Consider the following 15,364-nt stretch of genomic DNA (forward strand, 5'->3'; position numbering starts at 1 on the left):
CTGCAGCATGCTGCGGTATTTTCTCCGGCCATATACCGTGAAAGGACTGAACTGATGCATCCTGATGCAAACTGAACGGATTCCTTTCTATTCAGAATGCATTAGGATAAAACGGAAGTGTTTTTTTCCAGTATTGAGCCCCTAGGACGGAAATCAGTACCGGAAAACTTTAACGCTAGTGTGAAAGTACCCTAAGGCGGCTCACCGCAGAAACCCGGTAAACGTCAGCACAGCAGCGGCAGGGATTCTGACCCTTAGGCCTCTTACACACACATTTTTTTTCCGTTTCTGTTCTGTTTTTGCGGGTTGTGTTTGCGGTCCGTATGCAGAACCATTCACTTCAATGGGTCAAACAAAAACAACGGAAGGAACTCCGTACGCATTCCGTTTCTGTATTTCTGTTCCGTTCAAAGATAGAACATGTCTTATTATTGCCGGCAAATCACGCTCCGTGGCTCCATTTAAGTCAATGGTTCCGCAAATTTAATGCATCCGTATGTCTTCCGTATCCATTTCGTTTTTGAGGAACTATCAATTTTTTTATGTACTTACTGTTTAAACATCATTGTATGCTTACATTTCCGTTTGCGATACGCAAAAAACGGATCACAAACGGAAACCAAACGGAAAAACAGAACAGCAAAACGGAACGGAAGCGGAAACACTAATGAAACAAAAAAACGGATCTGTTTAAACTGGACCGCAAAATACTGAAAAAGCCATATGGTCGTGTGCAAGAGGCCTTATATAAAACAATTTATCTGGACAACTCCTTTCATTTCTAATATACCCTGCTTAGTGTTCAAGGGCAAAGCCTGTCAAAATGCTCACAGTCATGTCATATACTTGTCAGGACTTGACAAATGCCAGGACCAATGCAATTTGCTGCCAGGGTGCCTAACTTTTTGGGTTGTTGAGTTCTATTGACGTTCTTATTGGTTGGTTACTACACTGTTGCAATGGTACTAGCCTCTAGAATTCTATGGTAACTTGTCCATTCACATCATGGAGACCTGTAAGAAGATCACATTGGTGAAGTCTGACCACTGCGACCACTGCTGATTTACAGAATTAATTTTCTTCCAGGGGTTGAAAATGATACTCACCTAAGGCCTCTTGCACACGAACGTGTGCGCCCCGTGACCGTGCTGCGGCCCGCAAATTGCAGGCTGCAATGCATGAACACCCACCGTGGGGCAGCCGCAGCAGATCGCGGACCCATTCACTTTAATGGGTCCGCGATCCGGCCGTTCCGCAAAAAGATAGGACATGTTCTATCTTTTTGCGGAACGGAAGTACGGGACGAAACCCCACGGAAGCACTCCGTAGTGCTTCCGTAATGTGCTTCCATTCTGCACCATTCCACATCTCCGGATTTGCAGACCTATTGAAGTGAATTGGTCCGCATCCGTGATGCGGAATGCACAGGGAACGGTGCTCGCGTATTGCGGATCCGCAAATGAGGTCCGCAATACGGCCACAGAGCGCACACGGTCGTGTGCAATAAGCCTAATAGTAATAGCTGAAATGTTCCTACAACTGAATCCAGTCAATGCAGCCTTCTGAGAATTGAATACATCAGATGATCACTTGCTACAATGTATCAGGACAAATGTAGGATTCCAAGCAGTTTATTAGTATTGACGTCAATGGCCATATACGTTACGTTAATATTGGCTGAATTATGATCTATTGTGTACGGAGGCCTTCCAACTCTCCTCCGGCTACAGATGGGGCTGTGCACATGAGCGGGGATTTTCACGCATCACTTGTGCGTTGCGTGAAAATCGCAGCAAGCTCTATTTTGTGCGTTTTTCACGCAACGCAGGCCCCATAGAAGTGAATGGGGCTGTGTGAAAATTGCAAGCATCTGCAAAACAAGTGCGGATGCGGTGCGATTTTCATGCACGGTTGCTAGGAGACGATCAGCATGGAGACCCAATCATTATTATTTTCCCTTATAACATGGTTATAAGGGAAAATAATAGCATTCTAAATACAGAATGCATAGTACAATAGCGCTGAAGGGGTTAAAAAAAATATAATAATGTAACTCACCTTAATCCACTTGATCGCGCAGCCCGGCTTCTCTTCTGTCTTCATCTTAGCTGTGTGCAGTAACAGGACCTGTGGTGAAGTCACTCCGGTCATCACATGGTCCGTCACATGATCCATCACCATGGTAAAAAAAGATCATGTGATGTACCATGTGATGAGCGCAGTGATGTCACCACAGGAGCTTTTTCTGCACGTAGCAAAAAAGAAGACAGAAGGAGATGCCGGCTGCGCAATCAAGTGGATTAAGGTGAGTTAAATTATTTTTTAACCCCTCCAGCGCTATTGTACTATGCATTCTGTATTCAGAATGCTATTATTTTCCCTTATAACCATGTTATAAGGGAAAATATTACAATCTACACAACCCCGATCCCAAGCCCGAACTTCTGTGAAGAAGTTCGGGTCTGGGTACCAAACATGCCAATTTTTCTCACGCGCGTGCAAAACGCATTACAATGTTTTGCACTTGCGTTGAAAAATCGCGCGTGTTCCCGCAACGCACCCGCACATTTTCCGCAACGCCCGTCTGAAAGAGGCCTTAGTCAATACACATCTAAGGCCAAGTTCACACTAGTGGAGGCCCGCAGTGTCCGTTTTTTATAAATCAGTCGTGAGCAGTCCCAGTAGGACCTGAGTCCGCTCAATACAATACAGTGCAGAAAGAAAGCTGTCAATCATCCGCTGGAGCTGCTTGTCGTTGGTTTTTAGAAAATGTCTGGGGGACAAAAAGTAAGTGACCCTGCGTTTGAATCAGGACATCTGATTCAGCACAAACCTGGTGACAGAGTGCCTTTAAATAATAAGTTGGTGTTCCTTTTCTGATACTTAAAGGGGTTATCCTATAATTCATCTAAAAACTGAAAATGCGATATCATATAGTACATGGCAATGTCTTTCCAACAAACTTAGAACCAGCCGTGTACCCAGATCCTGGATCCAGAAATTATCCCCGATCATTGCTCCAATTAGGCTCCATTCACACGTCCGCAATTCTGTGGAACAGGTGCGGACCCATTGATTCTCTATGGGGCGGGAATGGATGCGGAGAGCACACTACCTGCTCTCCGCATCCCCATTTCATAAGCGCGCCGCCAATCTTCCGGTCCGCGGCTCCGGAAAAAAATAGAACATGTCCTATTCTTGTCTGCAATTGCGGACAAGAATAGGCATTTCTATGGGGGTGCCAGCTGGGTGTATAGCGGATCCGCAATGCACCATGGACGTGTGAATGGACCCTTACTCTACGCTAAATTTACTTTAAGCTGACAGCTCAGGGGGCGTGTCCTTTCTCAGGGGGAGCGTCCTTTCTGCTGCAGCTGGCGGCAGTTGAAGGATGGAACAAAGCATGTGCTTCCATTTCCGTGAGCTGGACAGAGAAATTAGAAGAAGGCCTCATGCACACGACAGTTTTTTTTCACGGCCCGCAAAAACGGGGTCCGTGGGTCCGTGATCCGTGACCGTTTTTTCGTCCGTGGGTCTTCCTTGATTTTTGGAGGATCCACGGACATGAAAAAAAAGTCGTTTTGGTGTCCGCCTGGCCGTGCGGAGCCAAACGGATCCGTCCTGAATTACAATGCAAGTCAATGGGGACGGATCCGTTTGATGTTGACACAATATGGTGCCATTTCAAACGGATCCGTCCCCATTGACTTTCAATGTAAAGTCTGGAGTTCTTTTATACCATCGGATTGGAGTTTTCTCCAATCCGATGGTATATTTTAACTTGAAGCGTCCCCATCACCATGGGAACGCCTCAATGTTAGAATATACTGTCGGATATGAGCTACTTCGTGAACCTCAAATCCGACAGTATATTCTAACACAGAGGCGTTCCCATGGTGATGGGGACGCTTCAGGTTAGAATACACTACAAACTTTGTACAAGACTGCCCCCTGCTGCCTGGCAGCACCGATCTCTTACTGGGGGATATGATAGCACAATTAACCCCTTTAGGTGCGGCACCTAAAGGGGTTAATTGTACTATCATATTCCCCTGTAAGAGATCAGGGCTGCTAGGCAGCAGGGGGCAGCCCCCCCCCCCTCCCCAGTTTGAATATCGTTGGTGGCACAGTGTGCCCCCACCATCGCCCCCCCCTCCCTCCCTCTATTGTATTAAATCGTTGGTGGCACAGTGTGCCAACCACCATCGGCCCCCCTCCCTCCCTCTATTGTATTAAATCGTTGGTGGCACAGTGTGCCAACCACCATCGGCCCCCCTCCCTCCCTCTATTGTATTAAATCGTTGGTGGCACAGTGTGCCAACCACCATCGGCCCCCCTCCCTCCCTCTATTGTATTAAATCGTTGGTGGCACAGTGTGCCAACCACCATCGCCCCCCCCCCCCTCCCTCTATAGCAGTAACATTGGTGGCAGTGCGCGGTCTCAACAGTAGAAGATTCATACTTACCTGCTTGCTGCTGCGATGTCTGTGTCCGGCCGGGAGCTCCTCCTACTGGTAAGTGAAAGGTCTGTGCGGCGCATTGCTAAAGAACTGTCACTTACCAGTAGGAGGAGCTCCCGGCCGGACACAGACATCGCAGCAGCAAGAAGCAGGTAAGTATGAATGTTCTACTGTTGAGACCGCACACTGCCACCAATGTTACTGCTATAGAGGGGGGGGGCGATGGTGGTTGGCACACTGTGCCACCAACGTTTTAATACAATAGAGGGAGGGAGGGGGGCCGATGGTGGTTGGCACACTGTGCCACCAACGATTTAATACAATAGAGGGAGGGAGCCGATGGTGGTTGGCACACTGTGCCACCAACGATTTAATACAATAGAGGGAGGGAGGGGGGCCGATGGTGGTTGGCACACTGTGCCACCAACGATATTCAAACTGGGGAGGGGGGGGTCTGCCCCCTGCTGCCTGGCAGCCCTGATCTCTTACAGGGGAATATGATAGTACAATTAACCCCTTTAGGTGCCGCACCTGAAGGGGTTAATTGTGCTATCATATCCCCCTGTAAGAGATCGGGTGCTGCCAGGCAGCAGGGGGCAGTCTTGTACAAAGTTTGCAGTGTATTCTAACTAGAAGCGTCCCCATCACCATGGGAACGCTTCTGTGTTAGAATATACTGTCGGAAATGAGTTTTCACGAAGTGAAAACTTAGATCAGAAAAAGCTTTTATGCAGACGGATCTTCGGATCCGTCTGTATGAAAGCAACCTACGGCCACGGATCACGGACACGGATACCAATCTTGTGTGCATCCGTGTTCTTTCACGGACCCATTGACTTGAATGGGTCCGTGAACCGTTGTCCGTCAAAAAAATAGGACAGGTCATATTTTTTTGACGGACAGGATACACGGATCATGGCCTCGGCTGCAAAATGGTGCATTTTCCGATTTTTCCACGGACCCATTGAAAGTCAATGGGTCCGCGAAAAAAAACGGAAAACGGCACAACGGCCACGGATGCACACAACGGTCATGTGCATGAGGCCGAACAAACAGCAGGTGGCGCTATACCGATAGATTTCAGTGAATAACTCAGCAGCTATAGTACATTTTAAATTATAAGCTGGTTTGAAAAATGTAGAATATTTTTCATGGGACAACCCCTTTAAGCCACTTTAAAAAATCATTTAAAAAGCTGTCGGTCATATCACTAGCGTATGCAAAAAAAAACGAAGCCATTTGAATTTTTTCTTTTTATTTCTAAGGTTGCGTCCTTGGTATGTGGGCCGGTATGGGGGCTTATAAGGGACTGGCACTTGTATGGTCTTGGTGGCTCTGGGTGACACTTATGGGGCACTTTGCCATGCAGAAATCTGCGGCGTTGTGTACTGATCTTATATTTCAGTACATTGCAGGTTATATGGTGTTCTCTGCAGATATGTACAGATCCACACTTCAGCCCCAGTTCCCTTTTTAATGCAGCCTCAATGATCAGTCCTACCAGCAGATCCGACAGAGGGATTTTGGTTATAAAGGAGTGCCCCCTCACATGTACACGGCACACACTGTCTGACCCTCCCGGTACCGAGCCGTTCACGATCGTACCTGCTGTACTGTGCCGGAGGCCCGGTTCTGCCGGTCACCGCTCATCCAGACTTGGCCGCGACTTGTTGCCATGCGACGCCTAACACAGAGGGGGAGGGGCTTCCTCGGTGCTGCAGCCACAATCCCTATGCTGTACAGTCTGTGCCAGGGCTTTCTGCTGTATACAGATACACCGTGTTGTCAGTTGGGGTTCATACCCCATTTATACGACCTCCAATGCACTACATTCAGAGGGTGCATTACATTGCGTGCAACAGTGGGGAGATAAATCTCCAATAGATGTTAGCCTCACACCTATCTCCAAAATGGGGGTCCTCCCCGTCCTGCCTAATGATGTGGAGAGTCCAGGGTCGGACTGGTCCACCTCAGTACCAGAGCATCCTCCTGTGGGCTTTAAGGTCGTGTATGTATAGTGTGTGGACCCTCAGGATAATTCCTCTGGGGGGCCCAAGGGACTTTAGTCGGACACTGGGAGAGTCTGCTCCTGAGACTCCCATAGAATTGACTGGAATGAGCGTGGTCACCTCATGCAACACCTGAATGTGGCGGCCAAGTAGCCCCTAATCTGGAAATAAGTGCAGGCTCCAGTGGTGGGACTTTCACCTAGTGTTGAGCGAAGTGAGCTTCGGACACTTCATCTGAAGTCGCTTTGTTCAAAACTTCGGATCCGACTTTGAAAATCAACTACCGAAGTTATTCAACAAAGTCACGCACGACTTCACAAATAACTGACTTCGGCTCATCGGAGCCCATACATTCTAATACTGCATAGAGACAAATCTCTGTATTATTCCGAAGTTTTTAACAAAGTGACTTCAGATGAAGCATCCAAAGCTCGCTTCGCTCATCACTAGAAAGCACCTATCAGTCATTTACGGCATATTTTGAGGATACGCTGTAAACGTAGAAGGTGGGAACACGTCTTTAATATATACAAGCCCAGTCCATGAATGTGGCATGGGCAGAGGGGTAAGCTCCCATTACAGGGGCCCCACCTGCCATGTATAATGCTGGTTCCTTCTTGGGTTTAAGGCTGGGTTCACACCTGAGCGTTTTACAGTGCGTTCCTACGCGCTGTAAAACGCTCAACAAGGAGAGACCAATGCTTCCCTATCGGCATGGTTCTCACCTGGGTGTTTTAAAGCGCGTACGATTGCGCTGTACAACGCCCGACGCCCCAAGAAGTACATGAGCTTCTTTGGGGCGTCTTGTTGCGCGTTCCCGTACATAGACTTTCGGGAACGCGCGACAATGGGCGTTCGCTTGTCTCTGTATGCGCGATTGCAAACGCCGGTACAATCGCGCATACAGAGCGCTCCATCGCGAACGCTCAGGTCTGAACCCAGCGTCAGTCGCTACACCCCTGGATATGGGCTGAACATGCCAGAACAAGCTTGGTTTTCTTTCCTCCAGTTTTAGAATTGTGTCAGAAAATATTGCTAATGAGTAGCTTGTGGGCTTCATAAATATGACGTTTGGCCCAGCACCATAGTTTCTCTATGGTTTTATGGCAGAAAAGTATACATCGATAAATTTGCTGTTAGGTCTCTTGCACACGAACGTGTGCGCCCCGTGGACGTGCTGCGGTCCACAATGCACAAACACCCACCGTGGGGCAGCTGCAGCAAAAAGATAGAACATGTTCTATCTTTTTGCAGAACAGAAGTATGGGACAAAACCCCACGGAAGCCCTCCGTAGTGCTCCCGTAGGTTTCCGTTCCATGCTTCTGTTCCGCACCATTCCGCATCTCTGGATTTGCAGACCCATTGAAGTGAATGTACATGAAACGGTGCCCGTGTATTGCGGATCCGCAAATGCGGTCCGCAATACGGCCACGGAGTGCACACATTCGTGTGCAGCCTTAGGCCTCATGCACACGACAGTTGTTTTTTGCATCCGCTAAAAAAAAAGGATGTGGCATCCTTTTTTTTGGAGGATCCGTTTTTTTCCACAGATCCCTTGTAATAAATGCCCATCCTTGTCCGCAAATGTGAAAAACGTAGGACATGCGCTATTTTTTTTGCTGAAGGGAAACACGGACAACGGACGCGGAGCACAAACAGATCAGCTATCAGCATTTTTTTGCTGACCCATTGAAATTAGTAGGTCCCCATCCTATCTGCAAAAAAAACAGAACGGAGGCAGAGAAAAACCACTGTTGTGTGCATGAGGCCTTAGGAAAACCTTAAAAAAAGGCCCAGGTTCACACAATCAAAGTTTGTGCAGTTTTTATGTTATTTTTGCATGGGGTTTAAGACTCTGGATGTAAGAATGTAACTGCTCTTAGCTCTGGCCAAGAGAGGAGGATCCTGAAAAGAGGACCCCCCACCACCTTATAAGGGTACTTTCACACTAGCAGCAGGACGGATCCGACAGGCTGTTCACCCTGTCGGATCCGTCCTGCCGCTATTTCGCCGTGCCGCCGGACTAACACTCCGTCCCCATTGACTATAAGGGAGATGGGGGCGGAGCTCCGGTGCAGCACAGCAGTGCGCGGTGAGAGGCCGCCAGTACTAATAAGTCGGATATGCAGAATATAGAAAATGCTGCATTTTTCACACAATGCAGAAGTGATGCATGAAAACCATCGCTCATGTACATAGACCCATTGAAATGAATGGGTCCGGATTCCGTGCTGGCGCAATGCTCGTGTGAAAGGGGCCTTACACGTGTAAGAAGAAAAAGAGGCAGCAAAGTGTTGGGGTACCAATATCCAAATCAGCAATTTCTACAGGAGATGAATAAATGAGTGAACAGACAAGAGGAGAGCAGAGAAGGCGGTCTTGGGAAGATTAGAGATTCTGAATGAGGGAAAGGCCGTATACGCAATTGCCCTCTCCCCATGGTGTCACAGAGTTCTATATAGGTATAGTTGCTGCCCCCCTTTTCTCCCTCTTTTGTTGAATGATCCCGCTGAACCCTGTCATTTAAGTGAAATTGTGGGGCTCCAATCGGTTAACATGGCAGCCTGGACCCTGCTGAAGCCTTCCAGGCCTGCTTATGGTAAGCTACCTGCTGCTCTGTGCTCGAAGCACAGCTCAGCAGGGACAGTGTAAAAATCCTATTCACCCTAATAGATCTCTATTAGGTTGAATAGGACAAGGAATAAAAAGATCCAAGGTTCTGGCGAACGAAAAAAAAAACAAAAAAAAAAAACACCAGAAACACCAAAATATTCAAAGTTTAACTCACCCCCCCTTTCCCAATTTTACATATAAAATCTATCAACAATAAAAAAAATAAACATATTAGGTCCAAAAATTTCTGAACTATTAAAATATTTTTAAAATTTCCTGTGCGGTGAACACCATAAAAATGAAAAACATGCGATTCGAATTTTTTTTATCATCTCTCCCCCCCAAAAAAACTGTGATCAAAAAGTCGTACGTACCACAAATATAGTACCAATAAAAACTACAGTTCGTTACGCAAAATACAAGAGCTCTGTAGACCGAAGTATTAAAAAATGATGGTGCTCAGAATATGGCAATGCAAAGAAATGTTTCAATTATTTCCAAAGGTTTTTATTTGTTTAAAAGTAATTACAAAAAAAAAAACTATACAAGTCTGGTATCGTCGCAATCATATTGAGCCACAGAGTAAGGATGTCATGTCATTTTTAGCACATAGTGAACGCTGTTATGTCAAACCCCCAAAAACCTTGGCGGAATTTTTTATTTTTTCAATTTTACCCCACAAAGAATTTTTTTCGTCTTTTACAATACAAGATATGGTGAATAAAATGGCAGCATTAAAAAATGCATCTTGTCCTAAAAAAATAAGCCCTCATATGGCTATGTGAACGGAAACATTTAAAAAAAATAATGGCTATTGGAACGAGGGGAGGAAAAATACAAAAAGGTAAAAATAAAAATAGGCTCAGTCTTTAAGGAGTTAACTTATACACGGATTGGCTGAAGGGATGTTTCGGTAGGAATCTGGCATATTTATATAGGACACTTACACTCTGTCAGTGTTGGAGATTTCAAGAAGGAAGATCTCGCCCCACCCACCCTCTGTTTATTAAGCCTCATTCACACGTCAGTGTTTGGTCAGATATTTCCATCAGTGATTGTGAGCCCAAACCAGGATTGGAGGCTCTACAGACATGAGATATAACCCTGGGTTCACACCTGAGCGTTTTTGAGACTCGCGTTTTACGCGTGTATTTGTCGCGCGTTTTTTGCAATAGTAGACGCGCGTTTGTGTGATTGACTGCAGTGTTGTCCAATGAGTCTATGGCCAAAATGCGCGACAAACGCCCAAAAAAAAGCTCAAGAACTTGTTTATGCGACGTCAAGTGTGAACCAGGGCCATAGGGAAGCATTGGTTTTCACGTGTTGAGCGTTTTACAGCGCGTTTGAACGCGCTGTAAAACGCTCAGGTGTGAACTTAGGGTAAGGCCTCATGCACACGAACAGATTTTCTTTCCATGTCCATTTCGTTTTTCTGCGGACCATATACGGAACCATTCATTTCAATGGGTCCGCAAAAAAAACTAAGTTACTCCGTGTGCATTCCATTTCCGTATGTCCATATTTCCGTTCCGCAAAAAAACAGAACATGTGCTATTCTTGTCCACATTATGGACAAGAATAGGACTGTTCTATTAGGAGCCAGCTGTTCCGTTCTGCAAAATAAGGAATGCACACGGACATCATCTGTATTTTTGCGGATTCGTTTTTTGCGGACCAGAAAATACATACGGTCGTGTGCATGAGGCCTAAGGGAAAGATCTGTTCCTGTTCTGTGTTTAGAGCCGCACCTGGTTTTAGCTCAGAATCACTGATCAAACACTGACTGTGTGAATGAGGCATTAGTCGTGTTTGTCGCTCAGCTTTGCTGGGTGGACATGGGCCTGTATTACACCTGCCTGATATTTAGGCAGATAATCGATGATTCTTGCGATTGCTCATTAGAGATCATATGGCAGTGTAATACTGGCGCCAATTGCCCAAAGAATCATCGGGCAACCCAAATCTTTTGCCATATTAAAAAATTATCGTTTGCAGGCGGCAGGTCGTGCTGTCTAATAACGATCTGCCGCCGGCACACAACTAGACAGAATGGGGACGAGCGATTGCTCCTCCCCATGCTGCGGAGGAAATCGCTGCATGTAATAGCAGCAGTCTCCTCTGCTAGTTCGAAGGCGATTGCCGGGAGGGAACGCTTCCTTCCCAGCAATCATCTCCCACATGGGGCTGTGTAATACAGCCTTTAGGCTGTCCGCAAAAAATACGGATGACATCGGTGTGCATTCCGTATTTTGCAGATGGGAACAGCTGGCCCCTAATAGAACAGCACTATCTTTGTCCGTAATGCGGACAATAATAGGACATGTTCTATTTTTTTGCGGAACGGAAAAACGGAATGCACATGGAGTACCTTCCATTTTGTTGGTGGACCTATTGAAATGAATGGTTCCGTATACGGTCCACAAAAAAACAAAAAAACGGACACGGAATGAAAATACATTCGTGTGCATCAGGCCTTACACTGAACTTTAATTTAACGCTAATGGAGAATTCTAAAATGAGTTATTAAGATTTATTTAGCGATTGGTGGTTAACCTCTTGATAAAGACCACGGCCATTTTTAATCCATAATTTGGGTATGTTTTTATTTAACATTGGTACTGTTGTTTGAGTTATGTGTGACGAATGTGACACCATGTGCGGGAAGGTAGCAGTAGACAGGGGGGATTGGCAATGGAACCCACCAAGTTCGGTGGCGTCTGGTCTTACTTTTCACATGTGACTTTTAGCGGCCCAGCCCCAATTAACATCGCAGAGCACCAGGTTGGTGAGGTATGAGGAGATCCAGAAGAGGCCCACGTCAGTGATGCCAATGGATGAGAGCGCTTGTAACAAGATGGTCGACTGTGTCAGAGGATGCAGAGTGCAGGAAGGCGTACTGCTCTTTCTATGCATTGTGCACACGGTGCAATTTGTTTTTAACCAAAATGAATATTGAATCCAAAAAAATAAGTTGTCCTTTAAACTTTTTCCCTCCTTTAGGTCTATTGCTGACACTTTCCAGCTCTGCTGTTTTGTGAAACAGCTCCTGTGCAGATCTCAAACGTTGTGTATACAGTGTCGTCTGATCGGGCAGCCCCATTGTTACTTTACTCCCTCTTCTTGCTAACCTAGTATTGTAGAGGAGATGGAAAGGAGCAAAACATGACGGCAGGTTTACACTATGCCATTCTGTAGGTCAACCATTGCATACATAAAAGAACAATACTAGGGGTCTGTGCCCCAAACCAATATCCCTCTTTCACAAACCCTTACAGTTGGCACCACAGATTCCAGCAGTAAGTGTTCTATTAGCATTCACCGCATTCACCTATTAAATGACAATTAGAGATGAGCGAATTTCACGTTATGAAATTCGTTCAGTGGTAAAAGCAGAATTGCGTTATGGATTCCGTTACCACGGACCATAACGCAATTCTATGACGGAATGCCTTTAGAGGCATTCAGTTATTCTTTCCGTCATAATAGAAGTCTATGGGCTGCATAACGGATCCGTCCTGTTTCTGTTATGCATTCCGTCCGTGGTAACGGAATCCATAACGCAATTCTGCTCTTACCACCAAAGCGTGAAAGAATTTCAAAAGAAGAAATTCGCACATCTCTGATGACAATCCACGTACTGTATTGTTGCTGTAAAGTCCATTAGACCTGCTCTAGAGTAGAATGGCTTTTCTGGTATAATTCATATACTACCTTTATTTTCCATGTTCCACAGGCTGGAAAATAGACCAGCCCCTAGGCTAGTTAGTCCATGAGATACATTTACGTCAAGTTGTGCAAAGTTTGTGTATTACGGAGTATTCTATCAGAAATCTGCCAATTTTGAAAACAAGCCATAAGAAGTCCTGTTTGCAGTTTGCCACAAGCCATGTACGGGACAAAGTGAATATACCTAATATACCTAAATCCCATTGGGAATCCTTGGCAAGACTTGAAAATTGCTGTTGACAGAGGCTCTCCGTCCAATCTGCTAAGCTTGCAGGGGTGGCCGAATACAAATCCACACCACACTTTCCAGATTCTTATTTATTACAATTTTGTGAAAAACATATTTTCTTTTCACTTCACACATACTTGCTACTTTGTGTTGGTCTATCACATAAAATCCCAATAAAATACATTTAAGGAAAAGTTCACATCTCAGTTTCATTTTCCGTTCTTCTGATCTGTCAGAAGAGGAGAAAAAAATACGGATCCTGTTTCATCAGTTTGAGCCATTTCTGTGTGCGATCCGTGCATGCAGGACTTTTTTCCATCTAAAAAAACGGATCTCTGATGGAAATGGCTCGGCCAGAAGCCAACTGATGCAACAGGATCAGTCTTTTTTTTTGTTTTTTTTACAGGATCCCGTTTTCTTTTTGTTTCTTCTGATAAATCAGGAGAACAGAAAATGAAACGGTCATGTGTACTTCCTCCTAAGTGCATGGGTGTAACGTGAAAATACATTTTTGCAAAAGTTCAAGGGGTATGAATAATTTTTCAAGGCACTTTATATGCTGCTTGGTCCTTCTGCTTGCAGATCTGACAGAGAGAACATTGTGGCTACTGGTGAAATGGTTACCCCGACTTAATATCCAAACCCTGGTGAACGACTATTTGTCAGTGTACACAGACCAAAGAATTAACATGTAACCGTCAATATGGGATTAACACTTTATTGCATCATTTCTAAATATATACAAACATTAAAACACGTGGTAACATAATACATGAACAAAAAGACAGAAACCAGATTTCATTCTCTCCTTGTATCAATTTTTGGCTTAAGAATGTGTTGGATATTCAGTTCCAATATTGTGTTAGGCTACTTTCACACTAGCGGTTTTCTTTTCCGGCACTGAGTTCCGTCCTAGGGGAGCGTCCAATACCGGAAAATAACTGATCAGTTTTATCCTAATGCATTCTGAATGGAGAGTAATCTTACAGTATGCATCAGGATGCATCAGTTCAGTCCCTCTTACGTTTTTTGGCTGGAGAAAATACCGCAGCATGCTGCAGTGTTCTCTCCGGCCAAAAATCCTGAACACTTGCCGGAATGCCGAATCCGGCATTAATTTCCCTTGAAATGTATTCGTGCCGGATACGACATTAAAATTGCCACATTGATGGATCTGTTCTACCGGTCCACGCATGCGCAGACCTTTAAATCTGTGAAAATAAATAAATACCGGATCCGTTTTTCCAGACGACACCGGAGAGACGGATCCAGTATTTCAATGCATTTGCAAGTGTGAAAGTAGCCTTACTCCTAAGAACATTGAAATGCATCTGGAAGCTGGTTGATACCACATTTACTGTCTTGAAATTGCCATTTTCAAGCCTGAATGTTTGGCTAGTTTTCAGCAAATGGAATAACCATACATTTTTTTAATTCACAGAATCCCATCTAAAAGGGGTTTTCTAGTTTTATGTAAATAATGAAATGATATACGATGCTCTAATATACTTGTGCTTCCATTCTTCACCATTTTCATGATTCTTGTTTACATCCAGAAGGCTGAAAACTTCTACAGACCCAGATCTACTCCCCTGTATGGCAGTGTATTTATTCTCGACAACGATCTGTGCAGAATCAGCACAAACCTCTTTAGCTGCATTGTATTAGTGTTGATCTGACATTGCCTAGGGTACATTCTGTTGGGGTAAGAGCATGGTCTCTGTATCCACAACTGCATTAAGCCAAGTTCACATCTGCTTCATATTTGCCAGAAAAATACCTAGCTCTATTTTTTGGGTAAAATGATGGACAACAGAAAACTGTGGAAGTGAATCCAATGAATGCAAACAAAAATATTTCCATTTTATTAGATCTTGGAAAAGGTGAGAAACTAAAAACACAAAGTATAAAGGGTCTACACAAAGGTCCATGTTATGTGATGAGTAATTATTGCACAAGATGGAAATAAAAACTGTATATGTTTCCCATAGCCAGGAGGTGTACACAGATATCACATGGCCTCATAGCAAACATTATGGGCACCCTAGTGAGATTTCTGATATATATATTTTATATATATATTTTTTTAATTTATGGAGGAATCTTTTAATAAAAAAAAAAAAAAAAAAAAAGGTACTCTCGACCACTTTAGAAAAACAGAGCATGTGCTCATTCTGAACACCATATTGTGTCAATGTATTCATAACAGAATTTATACAGCTATCACTGAAATCAATAGAAGCTGTAAAATATCTATGAACCAAGCTCCCCTAGTGGTCGCTGCAATACAATACCATGGGGTTTATGCTGGAAACCCCTTTAAAGG

General features: G+C 44.7%; 1 protein-coding gene across 1 annotated transcript in view; it reads right to left on the reverse strand.

Moving 5' to 3' along the window:
* The window catches only part of CCDC87 (coiled-coil domain containing 87), a 65,347-nt gene extending 59,232 nt beyond the window's left edge, over positions 1-6,115 (reverse strand). The window contains exon 1 of the mRNA XM_044277374.1: positions 6,066-6,115. Within this exon, the coding sequence (XP_044133309.1) occupies positions 6,066-6,110 (45 nt within the window). The 5' untranslated portion in view covers positions 6,111-6,115. The remainder of the gene's footprint in view (positions 1-6,065) is intronic.
* Positions 6,116-15,364: the final 9,249 nt, after the last annotated feature.

This window comes from Bufo gargarizans, chromosome 2 (assembly GCF_014858855.1).
Source record: "Bufo gargarizans isolate SCDJY-AF-19 chromosome 2, ASM1485885v1, whole genome shotgun sequence".
In the NCBI taxonomy this organism is placed as follows: Eukaryota; Metazoa; Chordata; class Amphibia; order Anura; family Bufonidae; genus Bufo; species Bufo gargarizans.